The sequence below is a fragment of the Trematomus bernacchii genome, unplaced genomic scaffold (assembly GCF_902827165.1).
Source record: "Trematomus bernacchii unplaced genomic scaffold, fTreBer1.1, whole genome shotgun sequence".
Taxonomy (NCBI): domain Eukaryota; kingdom Metazoa; phylum Chordata; class Actinopteri; order Perciformes; family Nototheniidae; genus Trematomus; species Trematomus bernacchii.
In genome coordinates, this window is record NW_022987313.1 from 8,623,350 (window position 1) to 8,645,244 (window position 21,895).

The 21,895-nt window shown below is 40.9% G+C and overlaps 1 protein-coding gene across 1 annotated transcript; it reads left to right on the forward strand.

The window, feature by feature from the left end:
- The first annotated feature begins 7,684 nt into the window (after positions 1-7,684).
- pgfb (placental growth factor b) lies at positions 7,685-21,851 on the forward strand. Its single transcript, XM_034125889.1, has 7 exons — positions 7,685-8,236; positions 18,646-18,682; positions 19,854-20,050; positions 20,158-20,237; positions 20,508-20,537; positions 20,644-20,712; positions 20,802-21,851. Exons 1-7 carry the CDS (start codon positions 8,174-8,176, stop codon positions 20,821-20,823), a joined length of 498 nt encoding a protein of 165 aa, XP_033981780.1. The 5' UTR covers positions 7,685-8,173; the 3' UTR covers positions 20,824-21,851.
- Positions 21,852-21,895: the final 44 nt, after the last annotated feature.

Here is a 21,895-nt window from a genome sequence, read left to right on the forward strand (position 1 = left end):
AAAAGGATTTTAATAACATAGCGTTAGTGAATAGATGGTAGTGTATTATTAAGCTGTAACCAAGGCTGATGCTAAGGGATGCAGATATTACCTGATATTGTGTTGTTCCAAAAGGTCCCCAAAAGCTCTGGTTTATCTACTGTATGGTTGTTTTTTTGTGAAAAGAGCAGTGTACCTATGTTGCATTGCACTCATTAAATTATTGTTGGATTCACGGTGTATATTTTTTAAGTATGAAAATTGATGCAATTCCCACAATGCAATTGGATCGCCAACAGTGCAGTTCCCCTTTAAGAAATATCACAACAAACCATTTTGTCTTTTGTCAGGGATTGTCCTGAACAAGATATTCATTATCCCCAAAGGGTTGTTCTCTTTTGCTTGCTCTTCTCAGTGAGGGAGTAACTTCAGGAGGTTCAAATCTGGGTCTTTAACCTTGGTGCTTTGACTGAGGGATGCTCTGTAAGACATTCCTGGAATCCAAGCTGCCTAAACAATCTCATACCCATACACCTTATCTCTGATGATGGCACGGCAACTTGGACATTTAACAGGCATCCACATAAGCCTTATATCTCATCCCGGTGCTCTGACGCCTCAGGATAGTGGGTTAGTCTCATCTCCACTGGGAGCTCCTGTTCCTCCTCTGGCTGATCTGTTTACAGACCACAACCAAACACCCAGTAACTGGCCCATAGTTCGTCTCTGTCTGTTTACGCTGTAAGACAGAGTATGAACGTCAGAGCTGGCCACAGGAGCCAAGGGGTTGGACTCTAGGGAGGCCAGGGCCCAGGGACCTGCAGGTGCATGAGGCGGAGCGTTAGAGCATTTATAGGGGAAGTACCAACTCCAGGGGCACGATGAGAAGAGGAGGCGTGGACTGGTCCCTCCAGTCTGATCCCCATGATTCCTCTCCCCGCCAGAAGGCAGGGGTCACACCCTACATCAACACTGGGAACAAAATAGTAACGTCAAATGATCTCCAGTCCACCTAAAGCCAGCACTTCTTAAGTGGGAATCGGCAGAACATGACGTTTTTATCAAATCGCCTTGTTTGTGTTTTCCATGAGAAAGTTTGAAGTTCTTGGACCGGCTCCATGTGCTCACAGCTCTGTACCTAATACAGTGCCTCCCACTAAAGGGCTCACTGGGCATGTGATTGGGCTCTGGGGACAGCCACCCTTCCCATGGTGCTCATGTTCCTCCCCAGGTTTGACTGAACAAGGGAGGGAGAAAGAAACGTAGTCGGTGCGACAGCAGAAGAGCAAGACAGAAAAAGAGAGACATCTGCTTCTCATCTTGATGGGAAAATTCCCCCGATCTTGGAGATTAGGACGGAGTCCCCCAGACAGAGAGCACTGGCTCCTCCGAGGCTCACCATTTGTGAAGCTCCCTCAGGCCTTGTTGGCTTTTGAATGAGTTAACCTCTGCTTGCAACCAGTGACACACCCCCAAACCAGTCAAAATCATAATCATTGGTCCAATGGTGCTTCTGCTTTCACATATAAACGAATATGTGTTGACTGTGTCTCGTGATATTAAGGCCTCACCATCCTGCAGTCATTCCTACCACGATGCCCGGGGAGTGCTGCTCTGTTTATTTTCTCCTGATTAGCGCTGCACATTTTTACTTGTTCACAGCTCGGGGTGTTGGGAGTCAGTCAGCGGTCTGTGTTCATTCAACACCCGCTCTTTCCACTGTGGTTCAATGCTTATCATGACACCCTTTAACCCCCAACCCTTTCAATGCCAGATCTGCTCCCAAACGCCCAGACGAGAACTGCGTCCAGCCTTTGTTGATTTTACCGCTGGAATTGTCAAACAACAGCTTTCAATCATTCGGAGCCGATCACTGAGGAGATAAAAAGCATTCGCCTTTGGTAACAGATTTGTATAGTCTGAAAGCAATCATGCATGTAATTACGCTCGATATTTCTTGGATGTCACAGTCTTAAAGACAGGATGGATGTTCTGTTCTTCGTCTGAGATGCATATTGGAAGTTCCTCACAGTCGGTGTCTAAAGAACAGAGTCTTAATGAGGGGATCAAAAGGTCTCGTAGTGTTATGTAAGAGCTGTAAAGGACTCGGTTAGCAATTATCTCAGTGATCAGCTTTTATTTGGATAAAGATTACTGAATTGTAATCACTAAATAATGAAGATTGAATATTTTATGCATGCAATTATCTTCAATCATTTCCAAATATTTGTGCCATATGTGTGTCTTGTTAAGGTTTTTTTGCTGTGCAGCTGACAAAGGGTTACTTAGTTAGATTACTTTTAACTGCTCCTCCTTTCTCACAACCCCAGACTCGTCATGCTGGAAATTGTGTATTTATTTGCTTATTTTCTTTTTACAGTAATGGAAAAGGAAACGTCAGCCAATGTCACGTGAAATGTTTCCTATACAAATGGAAAGTCATACAGATTGTTTCACAGAAAACTGAGGCCCATTCAGTTGAGCAAGGGAACAAAATAATTTGAGTTGCACTGCAGCCAAACCTTTCTCTATTTGCATTTGCTTTAAGTTAATATAATGCATGTTCATCAAGCGAAGCCGGTATAACTGTCCGACTGTTTTATCCACCCTGGTGGTCCTCATTTATCTTTTCCCTCAAGGCACAGAGCCATCTGGGACTGGTTGTCTCCAGCATCTCCCTGGCAGCAACACTTGAAGACCAGACACTCAATCGCAGGTTAAACAGCAAACATACACATGGTCTTGATTAATGGAACCTCCTTGTACCAGCAAGTGCACAGTAGCAACGAAGCAGTGAGATGCTCGGACATTTATTTTTGAGCAAACTGAACTAACTGATGATAATAAATGGCTCTGCTGCCAAATTCCCATCAGTGTGCTGTAATATTTATTTGTTCAAGTTATTAACTTTCCCTAGCTCTTTGACCTCCGCCAACCCTCCCCCTGCTCTGCTCCAATTTTCTTGTTCCCTGTTCTACAAGCAATAGCCATTTGAGTCCATGTATTCCTCTAAACATAAATAAATCTTAGTGTACGATTTTGTTTGGCTGCAGATTGTGTAAACACTTGCACACAGATGAACTTCACCTAACACTTGCTCAGGCCACGGCTTACTTCTGTACTTTTTCTCTGAGGGATGCTTTTCCGACAGTCAATCGGCCATTTTGCCACAGTCGAAGTCGCTGCCTTTTAAAAGTTATCTCCATCGGTTAGAATTAGGGCGGGTAATTCCAGCTTGCTCGCTTTGCTGTTTTGACACTTTAGATATAAGCCTTGTGAATGTATGTCATCTTTCCTGCTTATCCTTATAATCAGGATCCACACATGTATTCAGTTATTAGAGAAACCAGATTAAACAAACTTGATATACATTATTTAGAGAGTTTAGAGGCGCTGATATAGGTTTAGTTAACTTAGAAACCGGCTTTTTGTTTTCCCCTGTTTCCAGTCTTAATGCTAAGCTAAGCTAACCGGCTGCTGCAAATACAAATATTTCCAGAAATCCCTTTTAAAACAGCGATAAAGGTGCAATGAAGGAATATGTTCACACTTATGTAAATGTGGGCTGCATTCACATAGTAAAGCATTGCAGCAGGTCCTTCATTTGAGTTCATGTGCAGCTATAAAAATGTTAGTTTGAGTTTTAAAAAAGCTTATGGTAACTGCACAAGTGTTACAGCTACTGTCAGTTTATTCAGCTTTACTTCATGAATGTGGCTGATGTGTATGTTTTCTGAGGAAACCTTTTAAAACTCTTACACATAGCCCCTGAGGGAGGATAAACTAATTTGAGGTTTAAAAAAACATTCTGTAACTTGAAAAAATAAACAGCAGCACTCAAGTACAACTGCAGTCCAGTAAACGTAGCTGCCTGATTGAGTTCATGTTTACTCAACTGTCCCCCTCTAATAAATCTAATCTCACTGTCAATCTCAGATCTCAGTGCAACACGTACTATTAAAGGGTATATTCCATTAGCCTTTGCCTCCTTTATCTCTTTTAATAACATGTCAGAGGGCTGAAAAAATAAGTTTGCAAGGAAGCTTGTTAGAGAGTATGGCTTCTGCATAACACCTGCTAGAGCTCGCGTTACAATTCTCTTCAAATTAAACATCATTTTGGGGTTTTAATTTGGAGAGAATGTTCTAATATGATTGAAATGTTATCTGTTTAACGGCCCAGGCTGAGCAACCACCAACAGCGTTAACCCATGAACTTGTGAATGTGCTTCCCATGTGGGACCTCTTAATGGAATTTAGAGTATCACCACAGGCCTGAGTTATAACCTGCTCTCTGACTGCAGGAACACTTCCGCGCAGTTCCTGTTCTTCATTTATAAAGTTAACGGCTTTTACAACCAGCAATGACACAGCCCGTGATAACTCACTCTCAGTGCTGTTTTTCTTCTTCTATATTACCAACCGCAGGCCCTTGTCCCCGCAGCTTGTAGAGGTGATGACATTTTATCTTAGACAAACACTCAGCTTCCTTTCAGAGCGCTGCTGCAGCTCCAGGTCCTCTGCACAGTAAGTCGGGGGTGCACAGCCTCATGGAGAGACAGAGAAAATCCACATTCCTTACTGAATGCAATTTCAAGACATTTGAAGCTCAACTTTCTCTCACTCACTAAATCTGACATTGCGTGTTTCAAACGAAGTTGCATGTGCTTTAGAAAGTGATTGATGAACAGTTGTTCCATTAGTGCAGAACTTCTGTGTCTAAAATAACTGCAGAACATAATTTGCCAAACCACAAACAGTCATTTTTCTGTTTCTGTTTGAACAAATGAAATGCAATACTTCATGAGATGTTGTAGTGCTGTTAGTGTTTTTAAAATTTTGACTAAATCAGGCAAGCTGTTGTGGTTTGCTTCCAGTAGTTATGCTAAGCTAGGCTAAGCTAACCACCTCCTCACCCTAGCTTAATGTTTAATGCATTGAAAATGGTATCAATCTTCTTATACAAATCTTGTGGAAACAAAGCCAATTAGTGGTGTCAAAGCTAATGTATAAACTCTTTACGGATAGCTTTTCTCTCACTGGAAGCTTTTGTTTCGCAATGAACTAACCATATGATTTGCTATAATTGTCCCTCAGATGAAACAAAGTAAACTGAGCCACATTTTCTCATGACATGAAGAATGAAATCCTCAAATAGCAGGCGGTTACCACAGCCAACTGACATTGTGATGTCAAAGAAACAGCTGCATAAAGTTAAATAGTATCTGGAGATTCCTCCAAAGACTGATTCATGATACCTCCAGACTAAAATACCTTCTGATTGTCTGTTTAGATGTTGACTGGCTTCCTATAGAATGTAACAATGCTAACACATGCACAGACATGGGCATGAAAACAGGATGACACCTGACAACCTTGGAACAAAAATGTGTCTGTGACGAAAATATGTCAATGTAGAGCGGAAGTGTAAACAGGATTTGACATTCATTTTAAATGAAAGACCTTGTTGTGATATAATGCTAATCGCCTTAGGCAACGATAAGCAGCTTTTTACTCATGGCCGGGGCACTTCCTATTTACCATTTCAAATATAGTTTTCGTCACAATAATACAGTTGGCGCAAGAGGAAAGGATTCATGGTTTGTCACGTCTAATTAATGACAGGAAGAAAGGGTCTGGATGTTAAATATTGTCGTATCCTGTTTGGGTCGGATGTCCAGGTGGTCCAACATGACTAAAATCATATTACATCATCTCCCAGAAGCCTTATGTTCAGATTGTCCTCTCCATCCAATTTGCTTTCTTAATTTTAGTGTTTCAAATATGTATTCAGAAGCAGTCAAAGCTTTGAGGCACGTCATTTAAAACACCCATGATACACAGAAATGTTGCTCTCACTGTAGGGCTCAAACTGTTGTTAATAATGAGAACCTTCAAAGTAATGGGCTCTGGCCTTCCACCTTCCCCTTAAAGGCCCCACTGTGGAAGAAACCAAAAGCTGTCCCTAAAATGATAAATGGACATCATTAATGTTGGTCATCTGTTTACCTTTTACTCTGCAATCTGGGAAAATGAGGGGTCAAAAGCAAAGTGGAAATGTGCTTACTTTGGCACCAGTTCCTAAGAGCAACCCGTTTGGTCTTCAGAACATCAAGAGACACCGCAGCCTGCGAGAGACGGACTTATGCAACCAGCTGACCTCCCCTCCATCACAAAGCCTTATCACCAAACCCAATTAGGGAAGATGTTTAGTTGACATTTTGATCTTCATATTCCAGATCAGTGAAAAGCTTTCAAACATTCTTCATATTTTTGAAGAACATCCTATGTTTTCATCGCTGCTCATAACAAGTGCTGCTATCTCAGTTAGCTGGAAGCAAAAGCCATTTTCTCTTTTAAAATGGATTTCATTAAAGATACATCAATCAACTTGAAAGTGTCTCCCTTGAATAAATAAAAATGACATCTTAGCAAGATACATTTTTCTTTTCACACACAACAACATGAAGACACATGTTTCACACTATCATTGTGGTTTCAGCAGAAGCAATGAGGGCCTAAAGGTTGTTTCATGACCCGACAGCACCAGCGATCCCTCTTCTCCTGGGATATGCCTTCACTCCAACCATCTTGTTTGTCTTCTCAGCGAGTGTTTATACTGCAAACATTTTCCGTCATCTTAATAAACCCTATCAGCTTGTGCACCTTTAAAAACACACGTAGATCACTGGGCAGATGGCAAGACGTCTGGAAGAGCCTGGCAGCAAATTGTGCTGCTGTTGGCAGAAAGAAGATGATAAGCGCTTCTTTTAAAAATATTTGATGCAAAACCTGAACTTCTCTTGCACAACAACAGCTTAACTTTATTTTAGCTTTGGGTTGATGTGTAAATGTAACCTTCCAAAATTGAGAAAGCCTGTGAGAAATATTGGGTGGTTGCTTAGTTTTCTGCAGCAATATGGTGGATAAAACAGTACAACGGGATAAAAGAGAAAAACTCTTTATTCCAGTTCCCACGAAGAATCACTGTTCACTTTGCTTTAATTCTATCCTTGAATTTCCGAAAAGTATCCATCATTTAGAGATACGATTTAGAAAAGGACTTCTGTTAGACTGCCCAGCATAATTAGAGGAAATGTCTTTCCCAATCCCTGCTTGTTTGCTCTCACTGATGCTCTGTCCAGGATGATGGTAATGGGGGGATGGTTTACTCTGCCTAAAGTGTCTGAGATGTTTAGAAACACCACACTCCTGAGCGTGGTCTGTACAATAGCAAGAGCCAGTAGAGCTATTCAGCACTGTTGAAGGAATGTGTGGAAGCCCACAAGGAATCCTTTCGTTCCAGGGTTTCTCCAAACACAGAAGTTTCACACTGAAGATTAACTCTATGTGTCAACAGTAATGGAATCTCCCTTTCTGTCTCTGCAAATACTACAGCCTCTGAGGAAAATCTCCTCCTGGGACAGCAATGAGTTTGTCACCACAGCAAAACCTCTCTATATGTTTACCTTGCCTGAATAGCTCTCAAAGAAAGTCTTGAGAAGAAGTCTGTGCTCTACATCTACCTGTGGTATTGTCTAGAATTAAGAAATAAAGTATCACCAGCAGTGCTATAATCTCTGATAACCAATTAGAGCATCACATACATTGTCATTACACATTGGAGTGTATATATAATAGGAGGCAAGAAACAAATCTGATCAGTGAGCTGTATGAGAGCAGATGAAGCAGAGCAGAGAGGAGAACAGGGAAGGGGAGGAGATTTAAATGGCCAGCTTGTGAAAAAGGTAGTGTGGGGGCAATTAGAAGCAAGACCGGAGCTCAGAGCAGGACTGGAAACTGAAACTGTCGGTGCAACTTTACGCACGGGGCGGATCGTCACACGTTTTTTGGACTGAATAGACTGCTTTTTTTACGTTTTGCCATGAAATTGTTTTGTCAAAACTGGCTGCCATATTATGCTGAAAGGTCGTTTTAGGACTTTTGCTTTGACCTGAGTTCGCCTGTGGGCCTTATTTATTGATAAACACAATCCACTTGATCAGGTTACACGCGGCGTCAGAGCTACGTGACTGCACTCATTCTCAACATGAAACCAACCGGGAGTGGATGAGTAGGAAATTCCCCGGTCAGCATTTTTTTCTCCTTTTCTGAGTAGTGTGGCACTTTAGTTGGATTGTTTCATTGTGTGCACCGGGAGCCATCATCCCATCTCCACTCGCAGACATCGCGAAATGAAACTCGGTCTCGTCATCCAGACTGCGGTGACGCTTTATCTGCTGCTCTCACCTGCACAGGTAAGTTACATTCAGTGACTATTGCTGCTCAGCAAGAAAGAAACATCTTGAAATTATACTCACCACATATATGTTTTAATACTTTAGTTGGATTATGTGGTTCTGCTACTATGACAGTTACAAACTATTAAGTGATATGGAATATTAAACAACGTGCTTTTTGTGATATGTTCATGTTTGTATAATTGAGTCAACAGAAGCCTGTTGATAATATACAAGTATTGTGCTTTGAAGCCTTCGTACCGTTTTTATTGAGCACCATGCTGCTCCGCTCATTCATAAGATGAAACGTGACAAACTGCATGCTCTGCAGCCTGTGGTGGGACACATGATACATAGTGACTCACCGTTGTGTCTGGCGAATCTCGCTAAACTTATAATTACAGCCGAATCATACTTTTCACAGACATGGATTCAATCTTGCATTTTTTTTTCTTCTTTTCTTCCTTTTCTTTTCTGTTTTTCCTTTTTTTTTGCATTTTAAATTTCCATCAAAGGAACACTCTTGATTTCTGAGAAATTCCTTAATCAAGCAAACATTAAATGTTAATACCTGTAGTTTTTAAACAGATACTGGTGAACTGGCAAGCTGATAAACCTGAAAGTGTTGGCAATGCTTCAAGGACAGGAAAGCAAGTTTACTCCTACATTTCCTCATCTTTCATCTGCACCTGCAGCTTCTCCTGCTGTCTTGAATCGTCTCAGCAATGCATGCATACATCTGCATGTTTAATGGAGTGGAAATAATCACAATAATACAGATGAACCAGTGAGTGAGTGAGTGAGTGTGTGTGTGTGTGTGTGTGTAAAAAAATATATTGAAGCTTCATTTCAGGCTAGTCATATCACTGTCAGGCTTGCAGGGAATGACAAAGATGTTCTGTTGCCTGGCATTGCCTTTGAGTCTTACAATGAGAATGTGCCATAATAGGACAGAGCTGAAACTGGAGTGAGAATCGCATTCAAAGGCCTGTGAAGAAACACTTGTTAGAGGATGTGCCATTGGTTAGCTGATCTGGTGCCAGCGTTCAGGCTCCTGAACCCATTCAGTCTCTGATTTCCTCCCAAGGTGGCTGAAGGCTGGCAGCTAAATCTGATGGCTCTCATGTTTAATGCAACACCAGGCCACTTTTGCGTTCATTCAGTCCTACTGTCACACTTCATACACTGCTGCTGCCAGTTGAACGAAATAACGTCTGTTGTAGTTTCCCTTTTGCCATGGTTGAAGTCCACATGTAGACGTAGATGTGGAGTCAGGTCTCTCAAGGTTGGAAAAAGCTCCATGTCCCACCAGATTCTCAGGCCGAGTCTTTACAGCTGTTGCTGAGCTGAGAGTGAGTGGGAGAGGCACGGGATCACCACATCTCTACTAATCCTCATAATCAGCTCATGGCCTGCTCAGTCAAAATAGAAGTGACAAAATCCAGGTCCTTCAACATGAAGCAGGTTAAACGGCCCCCTGCTGCTCAAAAGACTGACAGCATATGTAAACCATTCAACTCTGAGATTCAACAAGCTTTTAGCTCATCCTGTCTGTGAGGATCTGACCTTTTTATTTTGTAAGTCTTTCTCTAAGCCTTTAGTTGTTAATAATTGCTTCATGCTGAAAAAACAACTTGAAAAAGGAAGGTATAGCTCTGCTCTTTTGCTTAAGTGCAAAGACACACTGAAGATTCAGCCATAAAAACGTTAAAGGAAATATTTCAAATTTTTCGCAGGCAAGCGACAGTCTGCTTGCCGCTCTTTACACGCCAGAGGGTCAAAATGAGACTCATCTAGTAAGTGTCCGTCCTGCCAGCTCCAACAGTAAACTGTTTAGCATACCAATGTGGAAAAAGCCAACATCGGCAGTATGGTTGATATTGTAATTTATACATGTCTGTCTTTGGATTCACTAGCCATAAATATATGCCAGTAATTGAAAATAAGTATTTCTCATCACTGTCGCAGCTGGAGCGGCTGTCAGCAGCCTCGTGACTCATGCCGTCATTCATGTCCGCTGAGTAGCCAAGAGGGAGGGTGGGGTTAACCTCATGTGCTTAATAATTCTGCTTTACTACCAGAGATTTACAGCAGAGCTCAGTGTGTGTGTGTGTGTGTGTGTGTGTGTGTGTGTGTGTGTGTGTGTGTGTGTGTGTGTGTGTGTGTGTGTGTGTGTGTGTGTGTGTGTGTGTGTGTGTGTGTGTGTGTGTGTGTGTGTGTGTGTGTGTGTGTGTGTGTGTGTGTGTGTGTGTGTGTGTGTGTGTGTGTGATAGATTAATAAAGTCATGTCTATTTACCAAATAGCCCAAAGTGGGATTTTTCCCCTGCTGTTTTTGAGTATTTTTAAAGGTCAGTATAACATCAGTTCTACATAGCACTAAACAAGCAGTCATTTGGGTGTACTTATTTAAAAATAAGTTAGGGTGAGTATAAAGTTTGCATTTGAGGAAATAATTGCTGCTGAGAATACATATTAAGCTTCTAAAGAAAGTGCTAAAGACATCATACAGTACCACCATCATTGGGCTTTAGTTAGTGAGTAAGCATTTGCCCTAGAAACAATATTTTTATTGTAACGATTATCACAACAGAACACAAATTGTGCTTTGTATCATGGGATGCATCCTCTTGAAACTGTCATGGTCCCATTAATGGCTCTCGATGGAGGGTGGAAGCACCTGGGCTTCCCTTTGGAACAATGGTGGCCTCTCGGTCACTGAGTTACCAACATAGTCCACCCCCTGTTTTGTTCCTCGACACTCTCTCCTGTTCGGTCTATTATTGGGACTTCCTATGCACATTAACCACATACTGTATATATGTGTGTGTGCGTGTGTGTGTGTGTGTGTGTGTGTGTGTGTGTGTGTGTGTGTGTGTGTGTGTGTGTGTGTGTGTGTGTGTGTGTGTGTGTGTGTGTGTGTGTGTGTGTGTGTGTGTGTGTGTGTGTGTGTGTGTTACAGTTACAGTTACAGTTACTGTCTGTACTTCTATCTGCAGGTCAAAAGCGATATGTGTAAGTCTGTCATACCTGTTGCCTCCTGCCCATTTGGTATTTTTCCCCACCTTATTAATATGAATGGAATGGAATGGTCTATGTGCAATACCTTCTTTGTATTTGCATGTAGGTGAGTGCAGGTAAAATCTTGCATCAACATAGCCAAACTTGACAGACACTAGTCAGCATAACCTCTTGAGATCATGAAACGGTTTGTATGTAATACAAAATACTCATGTTACCTTTGATAAAAAAAGGAAGGCAGTGAGCCCTTGCTTCGCCTCTTGCATGTGTGTGTGTGTGTGTGTGTGTGTGTGTGTGTGTGTGTGTGTGTGTGTGTGTGTGTGTGTGTGGTGTGTGTGTGTGTGTGTGTGTGTGTGTGTGTGTGTGTGTGTGTGTGTGTGTGTGTGTGTGTGTGTGTGTGTGTGTGTGTGTGTGTGTGTGTGTGTGAGAGAGGACATGACATTACACAGGTGTTTCCTATACGCCAGCACCAAAACAATGCTTGAGTCTGACCATCTGCATAAGACACATGTGTCTGTTTTTGTTCATGTGTGTTTTTCTTATAACTAGGCAGGTGTAGATGGCACGATGTCACATTTATAGTAGTTACAATAAAGCATCTTCAGCGAAAGCTTCTCATAAAACTTCAACAGTAAACATAAGGTTTACATAAGGATTCCGCTTCTGAGAATCATAAGCGCTGCTTTGTGTCTTTCTCATACACTTGTGCATTTTTTTGTTCAGCTGTCTGCATGCTGGGCCATGCAGTGGCAGTGACCTGCTGACTCTTATTTGTGGTATTTCTCTCTAGTTGTAATGTCCCGGCCCAAGGGAGGGCCACAATCGCAATCAGGAAATATGGATTTCTCCTTCCTCCTGCAGAGGAGGAGGAGCGGTGGCGCTCGGGGCAGCCGTCTACTCGGCAAGCTTTAATCTCCCATCTGGATGTAATTTACTGTGGTTTACACAGGGAGAACAGCGTTTACTGTAATAGAGACCACAATTACCACCGGTCAGCCTTATCTCAAGACCTGTGCCGTGTGTGTGTGTATGTTTGCGGACAGGGTGCATGGTTTATACACTGGTTGTGTGTGTTTGTGTGTGTGTCTTAAGGGGGACATTTGTGCATCCATTAATGGTCTTATACTGAGGAAATGGTCTTTATCTAAATCAGCGTTTATATGGACTTTTACTCCGCCCATTCACCTTATTTTGCTGTTGTTTTTTCAAAACACTAGACTCTTTCAAGAAAACATGATCGCTTGTAATGTTTTCAAACTAACAACCAAGTATTTTCTATTTTTATTTTAAAGATTAGTCTTAAAAAGAGGAGTCCTTCAGCCAATGTTTGCCTTTTTTCAAATGTTCGCCTTTATACAGAGAGGTAGATGGTACATGTGGTAGATTGCTACCTCTCATATTTGTGCATTTAATAAACAACGAGTCAGTTTGCATATGTTAGAATTAAAACATGCCTGTAATCTGTATTCAAAAACTGAAGTGTAAAAACAAAAAGGTTTAGTTTTACCAGTCAATTTTTTAAGTCAGGCTAAGAACTTCAATCAATATTCTCATCTAACTCTCAACCGGAAATGATTTATACCAAAATGCCGAACTATTACTATGTTGTGTTTCACTGCAGTGGAAATGTACTTTTAAGGTTTAGGGCTTATTTCAAAATCATGCAGGAAGAGATTTGTGTGTTAACACTACTTTGTGGCTTTGAATCTGTATGGCAGCTCAACTAAAAGTGTGTCTAATCTGTGGAATAACTCTGCACTTCAAAGGCTCCATTCACCCAGATAACTTGAGAAAGTATTTTGGCAGGTTTCCCACATGTTCTGTTGAAGTTTGTTGGTGTTTTGGCAGAGCTCTATGATCACAAGCCCTGACCTGACCACCCTAGAGACCCAGCTGGATACTGTCAGACCTGTAAAAGCACCGCTGTCGTTGTAGGTTCGCCCACCTCCTGTATACAAAACAGAACCTGCTTTCTTTTGTAGTGGCGGAGAATAGATACAGTGACCTGAAGGCCCCTTGAGAAGCCTGAGAATTAATGTTGCGGTCATGGTGTTGATGATGTGGAATCTGGTTCTCGATAAAGGATGGATGAGGACGCTCAGTGAGGCAGGGAGGCAGCTCTGTTTCTCACTCGTCTAGCCGTCTCTGTTTGTATTCACTCGTTCTGCTTAAGTGCTCTCTGCCCTGTGTGGTCTCGTGTTCAGAGGCAGGCTTCAGTCAGGCCAGAACCATGACACACACAGTTCCTGCTGACAAATATGTTTTCAGTGAGTTTCAGATGCAGTAGCAGGTTACACCTGGGATTTTTTGCTCCACTTTCTCTGTGCATGCATTCCCTAAATCACCAAATCAATTGCAGATTTAGTCAACAGAGATTACCAAACTATAAGTCTGCATCTCATCCGTTGTCTGTTTATCCACACTGCCACCCTCACTGAATAAAGTTAAGTAAAGCAGTATAAATAATGGCATGATGCCCAATCTAGCTGGGATCATTGCTTACTTAAGTTAAGAAGGATTGAAGAAAAAAAACTCAGTCCAAATTAAACCAGGTTCAGTAAATAGCACCCCAATCGTCAGTCAGTTTGGAAGTTTGGAATTTATCGAAGTTCAAACTTTTTTAGTTTGTCGCAAATGTTGAAGGAGACTTGTTAGAGGATTACACATATATAATCACTCACTAATACACAGATGAAATAGCGTCAGTTTACACCTTTGTAATACCCCTTTACCATTTGTGTCCATGGTCAAACATTTATTTTCTCTATTACTAAGGATTTGGAACTGTAATCCCACTTTTCCACAAAGTACACCAAATATGGGGAAGTTCTTGTATAAGCTGCTTTCAGCTGAAATGTGCAAACTGTGAAAGAACTGCTAGACGAACATTGTTGGTTTTATTGGATGGAAATACACCACAGTCTAAACATTTGGACATTGTTTCAGCCACAAGAGTTGTTTCCCAGCAAGCATCACCATGTCAAACCTAAATTAGCATATTTTATAATTATCCATAATAACTATGTTGCAATGTTGGAGGACCCTGGGACTTTCATTGCCATTTCTGCACTTTAGCTAATGTCCATATGACAATAAAGCCTTTCAATCTTTCATATTTAATCTTGAATCCACTTTAACATTTATTTTTTAATGCGATAAAACAATACATTTTCCATTAACTCGAAATACTCTGGCTGCTTAGAATACCCTTCATTTGAAATGTTCTTTGAAAGAAAACAATGCTCATCTATACTGTTCTTGTTTTGGAATCGAATGAAAGAGAGAATCTTGGATGACTTAATCCAGTTCTGCGTAATTTGTTATTGCAGTGTCCCATCTTTTTAGGCTAAAATGGCAAAGACTCAAATGTGCATTTGATTTATATTTAGTTTCTACTTCATCTGTAAGTCGTCTCTGTTTTCTTTAGGAAACAAACTGTGAAGTATGCTGGCTGCTATCCAGATCTTTTTGGCTAGTGTCCAGAGTACCTGCTGTGGAACTGGCCTTCACTCCCTCCTCCCCAGCTTGAACCTTAGTTTTGAAAAATCTTTTATGACCATTATTCTGGATCCCCATCATGTTTTGTTTTTGCTCCCTACGCATGTTGCCCTTCCTCTGACAGATGGAGTTAAGCAAAGAGGTTAAAGATGACGCAGTTCAGCTGTGTGGGAGTGGAGAGTAATGAGGCCCGGAGCCTCTGTGGCCTGACAGCCGGAGCCCAGGGACACAACAGGTCCTCTGATCTGACCCAGGGACGGAGCAAACTCCCAGCCAGCAGCTTACAAACTTTCACTAGAGACTCCAGAAACATAGGATATTTTAAAGCGGCTTTGCAATCATTACACACTGCAATAGATGATTTCATCTGACCTCTCTTGCTGAAAAATAACTGCCCCTCACTCTGCAACACAATCTGGGCACAGAATACATTGTGCAGCTTAGCAGAAGGTCTCTGAGAAGCAGATGTTAAAGGCTGAAAACAACTTGTACATCTCTGAGACCACAGTGGGCTGGGGGATCATGACCCTGATTACGTATACCAACACGTTAATTATCCAATGAGAACGGCTACTGGCATAGCTTCTACTGAAAATATGAGACAATGACATCTAGATATGCAATACGCGATTGCCTTGTCATATTATGAATTGCAAAAATATACTACTAATGGGTAACATTATTGTTATTATTATGTTCATATTTAATTTGAAACTAAATGATCCCTCAGTTATATAACCCACCAACTGAAAATGAATGTTTTAGTCTGTGCTTACTTTAGCGTTCTCTCAAGACTTTTCATTGTAAATATACTGTTTATTGATTTACGATACAATACAATATACTCCTTGAGCAAGACACCAAACCATTAACTGCTAGGCGCGCTGTGCCTGATCAAAAATATCACAACACAATGAAAGCAACTCATAAAGTACATTACCATTGTGAATATTATTATTACACATATACACAACCAGTGATATAACAAGCAACATATGGCACAATCCCTCCTTATATCATCAATGTATTTCACAATCACTATCAAATGAAGCTATTGTATAACCTTTGCAGCCTCAAGCAACATTTTTAAACAATGTTTACTGAGGTAGGCACAAATGAGTTTTTTATCATTAGGGTAATCGTCTGCCAAAAAGTAAGCGATATTCTCTGTGCTCGCCTGAGAACAGACTGCTCATATATTGACTGGAGGGACTAATTTCTCTACTCACCTTCATGTCAGACTGTTTATACACATGCTAAGCCAGTTTAGATGTTAAATGTAGACAGAGAATACCAAACCATGCGAGCATACTATACCTGACTTTGCTTATTCGTTCAAAATGTAAAACCCAGTAGAAATGAACCTTACCCTCTGATCCACCCCATACACCCTGAGTCTGAGTGAAAAGTATAATCTCTGCTGTAAAAGAGAACATAAACTTTGAGCAAGGGCCTTCTGGCTAAAGGTGTTGTGTCTACTGCCCAGCCCTTATTGTTTATTCTAATACTAACAATAGACTTGGTAAGGAAATCAAGCCTGCAAAACTTAGCGCAGTGGGTGGGATATGTTTCGTCTTCTGTAAGGATACAAATGAATCCATTCCTTTTTTGCTGTCTTATTTTAGGATGAAATATACTTTTTTTTTATCACTTTAAAGCAGATTTTTGTATTTCCCAAATCCCAGATGTTCTTCATACAGAGTAGAGGTATATCATAATAAAACCCAGTGTAGGAGAGTTTATAGTCAGGTCAGGTCAATTGTGTTTGTATTCCCATTAATCAGAGGTCTCATAGCACTTAACACCTAAATTATGAAAATAATAAATGAAATGACAAACAGCAATGTTATGCAAAAACTCCTTAACAGAGGTCATCATGAAATGAAGTGAAACAAACCTTGAGACCTACTTAGGAAGCAATGCTGATTCTGAGATGTATTAGACAACTTTATACACAGTTATTGATGTAAAGTGGTTCTCCCTTCCCACCAGAGCTAAATTACCTCACAGTCACCATAAATCACAAACAATAATTACTGTAAGTGCATGAGGAGGTAGGAATGGCTACGTGAGGATCTTCATGCAGCCTTTCATAATCTGGCAGCTTCTTATGGGCAGATCACTCCTCTCTTCTGAACCGCAGAAGGTGCCAGAGATGCTTCCTCACCATGTCAAGTCTTAACGGTCTTAACCCATGACCGAGGTCAGAAAATCCTCCCAACCTCGCCAAATTCTGAACGGCAACTCAGGAGCAAGAGCCAAGAAGCCCTTGTGATGTGCAGCAATAAAAAAAAAGAGAGTACAAATCAAATTCAAGTTAACACTAGAAAAGGATTTATTTGTTAAGTTTGGCATTACTAGAGAGGGTGAAAAAAATAATCAATGTCCGCGGGAGTGGAAGTGACTTTTTAACAATAACTTGAACTGAACTGTGACTTTCCCATGCTGCGAATGAAGCTGACTCGGCTAGCTGAGCCTATATCCTGTGGTGTTGTTGTAAAGCCGACACAGTTCGATGAACGCCACTCTATAGAGAACATGCTCTTCTGTCACAGGAACAGCTGTACATGTTGTCTGTAGCCAGACAACCAGCCACTTTGAAATAAACAGGGAGGACTGAAGTGGTTTTACTGGAAGCTGGTCTGAAGTCTTTTGTACAGTGCGTTCTGTTGCAGAGAGGACAGATGTGTCCCAAATATGAAGCCTTTCCTGCCACTTATCTATTGTGACAGATTCACCACAACCTCAGAAAGGTTTACTGTGAGTGTCAAATGGTGGCAATGCATCATCATCATTATCATCGTCAAAGTAGCACATTCCTCATTACAGTAATCAGAATCTTTGGAGAAAAAGAGTGAAGCACTGCGCTGCTGCTGACAGATGCTATCCTCACCCTCAAATACATTTTAGTACATAACAGGAAACAATATGCATGTGTTCTATGAAACCTGATGTACTTATATGATTCTGTTTTCTTCAAGTTTGTATCTTCCTGGTCGAATGTACTTATTGTAAGTCGCTTTGGATAAAAGCGTCAGCTAAATGCAATGTAATGTAATGTTTTAACAACAGACAGATGGTTTAAAACAGCAGCCGTTATTGGAATCATTTGGGAAGTTCCTTGTCTGTCTGTGTGTTGTTATATGTCACATTGTCATTTAATCAGAGCAGACAGTGTAACAGTATAAATGTCATCAGGTGTGCGTGTGTGTGTGTGTGTGTGTGTGTGTGTGTGTGTGTGTGTGTGTGTGTGTGTGTGTGTGTGTGTGTGTGTGTGTGTGTGTGTGTGTGTGTGTGTGTGTGTGTGTGTGTGATACGAAAACTCAAACGCAGCAGCATTGATGAGGACAGATTGCGGAAGCAGGTTGTCTGTCGCCGGCTCTTCTGCTGGAGGGTATTTTAATGCGACGTACGTTTCCCTTCCTGCGATGGAGTCAACCAGAGGTTTTGTGTTTTCCCAGGCCAATGAGAAATGCACTCTGTTTATCATGGGATGATGGGAAAAATCAAGACGGAGGGGGAAACCATCAATGGGAAAATAAATAGAGAGATGAATCTTACACCACAGGAAACCGGTTTTGAACCTAAACAGTTGGGCACACAGAGGAACGTGATATATATGAGAGACTGGATTTGCTGCCTGTCAGAAAGGCTTTTCCCCTGCAGGGGGGAACAAAGGGTGTGTGATCATCTCCTGTCTTTCACTGCAGTTCCAGCTGTAACCACTAGAGAACAAAGATAGTTGAGTGTCTGGTATTGGTGACACTGCAGCCTGCAGGCTTTGGTGTTTTTATGTCCATGATATTTTGTATGCATTGCATTTTCAAGAATAAGGTTGTAAACAGTAACACTATACAATTGAGACACAGCAAACCTGAATGAATAACCAACATTCGTTTCTGTTTCGCAGAGTCTTCCCCAGCCCGTCATACACAATACTACTGAAGGTAAGAATGTCTCCTAGTTTTCTTTCTGTAATATTTGTTGGGGTGCTTTTTTTAATGCAATATTCTACAGCAAGAGATTCAAATCCATAAAATCAATAAATGTTTTGTTCATTTGTAATCTTGTAAACAGGTAAAATCCCTTCAATGTATGCATTGAATTATATCAGATTAAGCAGACTTGGGCACTGATAGGCTCTTTCAGCTCTTCCTGTGCTGACCTGAGTTGAAACAGTAAACTGTTTTGTCAAACCATATTTGTAAAGCAGACGGAGAAGGAACAATAGCCTGATGCAAACCAAACGGATGGATGCCAGCTTGGAAATAATACCTATATTTACTGAATTTAGATAATGGTAGGACATGTTGGGACTAGCAGGGATTGCTCCACTGCTTACCTTCTCATATTCACTTCCTTCCTCGGATCACTATAAATGAATGTAGCTCATAGAAAAATACACTGACTGTAAGAACTGCAGCCAGAGGACTAGGCAGAACATTTGTGGCAATAGAATGGCAAATATCAGCTGCACTTGGCAAGTAACGTGGCCTTTTGCGCTGTACAGCATTATAGTTTGTGGCCTCCTCTTCCTGCCGTACATGCTTCTCCAGCCATCTCCTCCCAGACTGTCTGCTTTTATAAACAGCTGTTGTGGTGTCAGGCTCCATTGGGTGACCCCGAGGTTCACTGCCGTCCCTGAGGTGCCTGCAGGGCGGCCCAGCTCCAGATCCAGCCGGGTTCTGTTCATGACCGTGTTTCCAATGTTTGTTTTCTCTTGCTTCTCTGTTTGTTCGGCCGTAGTCATCCCTGTTCCCCCCCCCCCCCCCACACCAGACTGCGCAACTGGGACACTTTCACACATATACTCCCACAGGAAAGCGTACTGTACATTACACAAACATTTTGACTTAAAAATGAAAACAGGATATACACTGGCGTATTGCAACTGGTTTTATGTTTCGGTGTGCATGTATAAGGTTGTCATTGTTGGATTACTAAGTTAATTACTGATACTGTTTGTGTAACAGTGCAGTTTGGTGTGCACTGTGAACAGAAGCAAGAAACATGGACAGACAATATAAATAATGTGTCTCTTGAGGCAAGAAACGACACAAGCCGACGTCTTTGTAACAGTAAAATGGTTGATGCTCAGCCTCCCACTCTCATCCATAGTGTTGATGTTTCAAGAAGTGTGGGGTCGCAGCTTCTGCCGGACCATTGAGAAGCTGGTGGAGGTGGTGCAGGAGTACCCGACAGAGGTGGAGCACATCTACAGCCCCGCCTGTGTGCCGCTTGTGAGGTGTGCAGGTTGCTGCGGGGATGAAAACCTGGAGTGCCATGCGACCCTCACCACAAACGTCACCATGCAGGTAATACAAGCAGGGCATGGTGCTATGTAATCATTATTCTTAAACGTCCATTACTGTAGGAAAGATGTTTGCTTTTTTTGGTAATCTTAAATGATTTTATCCTTCAGCTGTTGAAAATCAGGCCATCAGAGCCCGGTCAAGAATATGTTGAGATGACGTTTGTGGAGCATCAGACATGTGAATGTAGGTAAGAAAACAAGTCATTATTTTTGACATAAATATATATAAGTACACAAACACTTACCCTGTCTTCTAGAAATTACATTCTGCTAATTGACAACAGCAAAGTAGTGCCATATCAGTTACTTTATGTTAATAACAAAACATATTTGTTCAAACTAATACTGTAAGTAGCACACTTAAATGTAATTTCTAGGAGACAAGGTTTTTAATACTAACAATAATTATCAAAGAATTGCAGCTGGCTGTTCTTTCAAATTTATTGATTTGTTTTCAGAGTCAAGAAACCTATTGTGAAAGTTGAAAGGTAAGAACATAAATCATTTCCTACAGAATTTCTAGATTTTTTTAAAGAATAATAGTTTTCCATTTGAGAGAATGGAGGCTTGGTGGTAATTTTGTTCACATTGCAGGAAAAGGCAACGAGGACGAGGAAGGAAGAGAAAAGAGAAACAAAAAGCAAAACCAAAAGAGTGTGACAGGTGATGGCGCATTAAAATAAATTCATACAACCCCTAACTTTAAATGAATTGCAATAAAAATGCCTTATTCTTTCTTGTGTTTTTTTCAGTTGCCAGAACCCTCGCAGGTAACTGCAGTGGCGACCCAACCCCATTTGCGGTGTGGCTCGCTATTTATTTCTAACCCAGTATCAACATCAAGAGTCTCCCTCGCTTATCTATCAATACTGTGTCTGACTCTGCAGCCAGAGACTCTAACAGCTGGGTTGTTTTGCTGACATGCCATCCTGACGATGGCCCGAGTGTTTTAATGACAAGCTTCAGTCGGAAGTGTGTTTTGATTGGTGGAATCACTGCTGTTACACAACGGACACAATGGACATCCCTGGGAGCCAGTGCAATGTAGAACCAAACAGACAATCTTTTATTTTACACTAGTTATTACTGTACCCGTTATTGTAATTTGGTCCTTTCTTTGGTATTTGAAGTTGGTTACATTTGTTTTGATTCTATATTTATTGATACAGCTGAATATAATTTGACTATCAACCGTCTTTGGTTCAAACATTATCCATGACGCCTTGACTTGTCATAGCAGCATATTATGTTGGACTGTGAAGCTGCTTTGTACAGGACATAATGAAATGTCTCCCTCTAGTGTTTATTGAAACAGTGTTCAAAACTGAAAGTTATTTTTTTTTTCTAAATTTTTTCCTGCAAAATCATTTAATGTTGTTCAATTAAAAGATGTCATTTATTTTGGACTACTGTTATGACCATATCTGTGAACAAAAATGTGGAAAAGCTAGAGCACATTACATATAAACAGGATGGGGGCAAAAATCAGAAAATTAGTTATTGGAAAAGTCAATTTTGATGCTCCCCACATTGGCTTTACATTAATTTGGCATGGTGGTGCCCAAAACAGCTTGGGTGCTGCACCTAGGCCTTATATTTACAATCACTGCAGTCAGGAAGAGATCAATTGAAGTATGTAAAACGATGTAAACATGTAAAACAATGTCCTTTTGTATTTTTTGTTTATGTACTTACCTACACAAAGAAAATCTATATGAAAATGTACAAAGTAACATTTCTACTGTGTGAGTATTTTTATCTCATTGAAATATTTATTTTGTAATTAAATTGTTATGATTGTCGGTTTGGGTTGTGTGATTTATTTTATTAAATACAGACTAATCGT

Coding starts and splice junctions, on each gene's coding strand:
- pgfb (XM_034125889.1), top strand. CDS start 8,174: ATGAAACTCGGTCTCGTCATCCAGACTGCGGTGACGCTTTATCTGCTG. Junction 20,051..20,157: donor CCACAAACGTCACCATGCAG/GTAATACAAGCA, acceptor TTTATCCTTCAG/CTGTTGAAAATCAGGCCATC. Junction 20,238..20,507: donor CATCAGACATGTGAATGTAG/GTAAGAAAACAA, acceptor ATTTGTTTTCAG/AGTCAAGAAACCTATTGTGA.